This window comes from Molothrus ater, chromosome 1 (genome assembly GCF_012460135.2).
Source record: "Molothrus ater isolate BHLD 08-10-18 breed brown headed cowbird chromosome 1, BPBGC_Mater_1.1, whole genome shotgun sequence".
NCBI classification, from domain to species: Eukaryota; Metazoa; Chordata; class Aves; order Passeriformes; family Icteridae; genus Molothrus; species Molothrus ater.
The window spans coordinates 22,260,109-22,265,522 of record NC_050478.2 but is presented as its reverse complement, the minus strand read 5'-3'; the positions used below and the strand labels follow the sequence as shown (position 1 = coordinate 22,265,522).

The 5,414-nt window shown below is 39.1% G+C and overlaps 1 protein-coding gene across 1 annotated transcript; it reads left to right on the top strand.

Moving 5' to 3' along the window:
* The first annotated feature begins 771 nt into the window (after window positions 1-771).
* On the top strand, window positions 772-5,203 carry STEAP4 (STEAP4 metalloreductase). Its single transcript, XM_036407048.1, has 4 exons — window positions 772-1,223; window positions 2,573-3,104; window positions 3,663-3,827; window positions 4,819-5,203. The coding sequence occupies exons 1-4, from the start codon at window positions 772-774 to the stop codon at window positions 5,086-5,088; spliced, it is 1,419 nt and encodes a 472-aa protein (XP_036262941.1). The 3' UTR covers window positions 5,089-5,203.
* Window positions 5,204-5,414: the final 211 nt, after the last annotated feature.

Genomic DNA, 5,414 nt, shown 5'->3' with positions numbered 1-5,414 from the left:
GAACAGACCTTTTTGATTCTGTATTTGTATCATGGGTCTCACTGTGCAAGTACAGAGCGAACACGCTGCCATTGCATGGATAATACATTAAAGACTTTGAAGTTGCCAGGTACAGTGATAAAGGTAGAGAGATAAAACCTCAAAGAGAATTTTACTATGAGTAATATATAAATATCAAAAATCTATTTTCAACATGAAATATTCAAGTCCGCTGTCCAAATGCATCATGGAACATTCTTCAGGAAATTGAAGAACAATAATAAAACAAACTGGCACTGACTATTTGAATTAAGGAAATACTGAGAATACAGATAGGTTTATAGCTACCTTTTATAATAACTCTTCATAAAGTATTTTTAAAAAGACCTTCCAGGTTCTAATCTGATAAGAAACAGACTCCTCCCCCTCAATGCTTTTCTATAGCATAAGTAAGCAGCAATTACTCTGAAAAGTATGCTACCTTTGCTCTCTGTGCTTCTGTGCCTCCTATTTTCTCTTTGAGAGAGGAAAACTGAAACAGTTCAGCTGGATGTTAAAATCCATAAAATGGAAAAGAGAGTGCTATGAGACATGGAGGACTGAATATTCAGAACATTGTTTTAAAAAGTGTATATAAATCTTCTGAGTGTGTATTCAGAAGAGTGTGCAAGAATCATATTAAAGGACAAGAAGAGGCTAAGGTGTCTATTTTGTACACCCAGAGTGAATACAAACCTTTTATTTCCAAGAGATTGATGTTTTGCTTAGTTTGTTCCTTGGTTTTGTTAACAGATGAATAAAAAGTCTTCCAACACGATGGCTTTGGCTCCTAACACTTCTAACAAAAGAGAGACTGTGTGCATATTTGGAACTGGAGATTTTGGACGAGCTCTGGGGCATAAGATGATTCAGTCTGGCTACTCAGTGGTGTACGGAAGCCGAAGCACCCAGATATCCAACCTGATTCCCAAGGATGCAGAGGTGTTGGGGCACGCAGAGGCGGCACAGAAAGCTGCCATCATCATTATAGCAATCCAGAGGCAGCACTACAACTTTCTTACACCACTAGCAGAGGTTCTCCATGGAAAAGTCTTGGTGGACATAAGCAACAACTTGAAATTAAAGCAGTATCCAGAATCGAACGCGGAGCACCTGGCGCAGCTGCTGCCCGGCAGTAAGGTTGTGAAGGCCTTTAACACCGTGTCAGCCTGGGCCCTGCAGTCGGGCACGCTGGATGCAAGCCGGCCAGGTAAGGCTGAGCAACGGGGGCTTCCTCTGCCACAGAGTTACACATTATATGGCTTCTTCTCAGCTGCAAAAACACACCCAAGACAGCAGAACTAGGCAGAGTTGAGATGGTGTTTTCACTATAATCTCTCATTTCAAACAAAATGTGAGCTAAAATTTACTTTGGATTTTTCGTATGGTATGACAGTGAATATAAATACCTCGCCTCTGAACTCAGAAAGGTGTTTAGAGACACTAGAGAAGTAAAAGAAGAAAGATAGCAGAGCTACAAGGGAGACAAGAAATCAGGAGTGTTACATCAATTGGTCATCAGAGTTCTAAAGTTAAACAGAAATGAGATAGGAGGAATTTTCACAGCAATAATAAAATGAAGAAAGCAAGGGAGGCAAGGGATGTGATAGTGCAATGAGTATTGGCAAAAAAGTATGCTGAAAGGTGAATAAATCACTAAAGCTTTTTAAATCATGGCCACCTAAGTTTAACACAACATCAGTGCATGCAAACTGTTTCAACCACCTCCTCAACCACAGGCCAGCAGGCACAGAGCTGGTCATAGGAAGTAGATAAATCATTTATTATAGCCCTGTTTTCAGTCACTTCAAAAGACAGTGCTCTTGTACAACACATGAAATCAACCAGCTACTCAAAGCACTACTAACTTTGCTCTCCACTGCCAGATAAATGGTTTTGGCTAGAGACCCAAGGGCTTCCAAGCCTAGGTTCTATAAACCCTCACCATCTCAACAAAAGCAGAAATTGCCCCCTTTCTCCCAGTTCCAAAAGCACTATATTGTCTTACACACTCACAGAAAAGATGATTTCTTCACTATTTTGCTAGACCTGGAAAGAACTAGTATTTACTTTTGTGACAGGCAAATCAAGTTTTAAAGACCTCTGTCCTCACTCCCTGGAGTATTTATGGACCACTATAGCAGCAACTGATAATTTTGCTCTTACTTACAGCTATTGAAAATTTTGCTTCAATTTTGCCCTACAAAATTGTGTGCTTACAAACTACTTGCAGATCTTCAGAAAAGAATGTCAAGTCTTCTACTAAAAGACATATACTAAGGCTGGTATACATCGTTCTTTCCAGATATAAAATTCTACCACTTGAAACAATCTTCCTCCCTAAAGTAAAGAATCATATTCAAAGTTCTTTTACTTGTTTGACAGAAGTACCTATAGGGTACTTTTTTGCCTATGTTAATTAAGGTCAGCAGTAAGCCAAGTAAGCAAAGAAGCAGCCAAGGAAGCTTGTGCTTACTCTCTGTACCCAGGCAGGATGGCAGTAGAGAAAGTCACAAAAACCTGTAAAAAAATAAACTTCTGTTTGTTTTTGTCTGCAGGTGTTTGTCTGTGGAGATGATGTGGAAGCTAAACAAATGGTCATGAATATTGTTCGTGCACTGGGTCTCACTCCAGTAGATAAGGGATCCCTCTTGGCTGCTCAAGAAGTAGAAAATTACCCTCTGCAACTCTTTCCAATGTGGAAGTTTCCCATCTTTTTGTCCCTTGGCCTAACTGCATTCTTCTTCTTCTACTGTGTGGCTCTTGATATAATTTACACTTACATTTATGAAAACAATAACTTTTCATTTTTTATTGCAATTACCATTCCAAATCGGGTCTGCCCTGTAATGGCACTCATCCTTCTTGCCTTGGTGTATCTGCCTGGTATATTTGCTGCAATTATTCAGTTATACAGAGGTACCAAGTACCGCCGTTTCCCAGACTGGCTGGACAAATGGATGCTGTGTAGGAAACAGCTTGGACTAATAGCCTTGGCATTTGCTTCCCTGCATGTTGTGTTCACCCTTGTTACTCCAATGCGCTCCTTTGCAAGCTGGAGAACTGGCAAAGGAATCATCTCCCAGGTAAGTTTTGCTCCCTGCTCTAAGCCTTCCCTTATTCTGGCCCTGTTAAAATACTACCATCTACCTGGAGCTTCAGAAGTCCATGTGGACAGTCCAATGTTCTTTAAAATAGAGTAATATTCCTAGATTTTGTTTCTTTCAGACATTGATATATCTGTATTTTGTTGATATTATGTTGAGCTGAGGGATTTCTGGCCTCAGGCTTCCTCCTTGATAGTTGACATATTAATAAAATAATCAGGGAAAATGTAAACATTACTTCTTCATATACCTTCAAGAATATATTATATTATGACTTTCTGATCTTACTTAACAAAGGATCACATATCTCCCTTCAACAGGTCTACAGAATAGTAAAATATGCACCTCAAATACAGTTACATGGAACCTATATGTAATATAATTCTTCTGCTTTTTGAACAGGCATTCAAAGTAAATCTCTGATAATCAGAGAGTTAATGTATAACATTTATCTCCTACTTACCTGTAAGGAAACTTTTTCTCCTTATTGGTTCTAAAACTGCTATCACTAAAATACATCTGGTCTTCTTTCTTCAGGTACTGAACAATAAAACAGAACCACTCGACCACACTAATGCCTGGCTCAGTGACTCTTATTTGGCTTTGGGAATTTTAGGATTTTTTTTATTTGTTCTTCTGGGAATAACTTCCTTGCCTTCAGTCAGCAACAATGTCAACTGGCGAGAATTTCGATTTGTTCAGGTAAGAAGACCATCTCTAAAAAACCTTCTTTTAAAACACCTCCTTTCCTTATCAACAGTGGCCATGGGCAGGTTTACTAGAGACTTATGGCTTTCCTCCATTATTATCTCCAAATGTGCATTATCCACCATCACACAGTGAAAAAACATCTACATGGCCATACAGCTGTAAAAACTCACAACTGCTCTGATGGCCGCTTATGGTACAACTGGGATTACTGCATTGACAAGAGAAAGCTAGGAAGATATGAGCTCCTAAATGAAAAACAGAAAGCTGACTTTTACATCAAATTCCACAATTGTACTAAGTTACAAAATAATTTAGCCATTTTATTGAGTTAATTTTTTTGGTTCACAAGATAATTCACTTAAAATGGATCTGAAAATTACTTTATAACTCAAATCTTCTCAATGCTAAGCATCTAAAGAGAATCTGCAATTTCTGCAGGCTGTAAAAACTGCTGTGACTGTAAATAGGCTGCCCTTGGTAACACTATAATCTCAGCTCTCCATTTGGAGGAAGTTTGGTGCAAGCTGCCGTGCCTCTGCAGGAGCTGGGCTGGAGGGGAGGGGAGGCAAGAGAAGGGGAAATTACTATCAATGAATGTTTTATCAAGGCAAAAAAATTGCACGGTATGATACTTCTGGATGGATTAGCACTACAGCACAAAAAATATTTAATCTCTCCACTGAAAGTCAGTGTTTTCTCTGCTTTTTCACATATTTGACAGCCACTAGGCAGAATGTGTGAGTTAGGAAAAATTATAAGGCTTCTGATAGAGAAAAAACCAAACTATTTAATCTCCATTTTAATTTATTTTTTTTAAAATAATAAGAGCCTTTATGTTATATAAAGCAGTTTCATTTCACCAGTCCCCAAGTTGGCATATGCCACAAATCTTACTGTGTCCTTAAATTTGCATTTGTTCTGGTTTAATTTACTGTTTTAACCGCCACTTCTTTCCTTCTTTTTTTCCTTCCTTCTACTTTAGTCCAAACTGGGATATCTGGCACTGATTTTGTGCACAGCACACACGCTGGTTTATGGTGGAAAATGGTTCCTGAGCCCATCAGCATACAAGTGGTATCTTCCAAACATCTATATCCTCTCCCTCATTGTTCCATGTGCTGTACTGGTTGTCAAATTTGTGCTGATATTTCCTTGTATAGACAAACCTCTCACACAAATTCGGCAGGGCTGGGAGAGAAATCCCAAATACTCAAAACAGTCAAATCACATTATCAACAAGTCTGCTGTATAATTAGACTACAATGTATTATTAAAAAAATATTATGAGGGCATATCCAGATGAAGTCTCAAGGCTACTCTATCTGTAAAGGGAGAGAAAAAGTGAAAACTTGGCCAGGCTCTACAAAACAAAGCCACCCTAAAGACAAGCTTTACAAATGAGGCCACTGAGTTTCTGCACCTCAGGCACGCTTTCACACAGGTGCAGAGCCCTCTCTTTCACTTTGTTTATTTCCCCTTGCCTATTCACCCTCTATCCTAAGAAGGGTATGTGAGAAGTAGGTGTTGTTCCCTGTCCCTCTTGTGTTGTCCTGAACTCCTCCAGAGCTGAGCAGAACC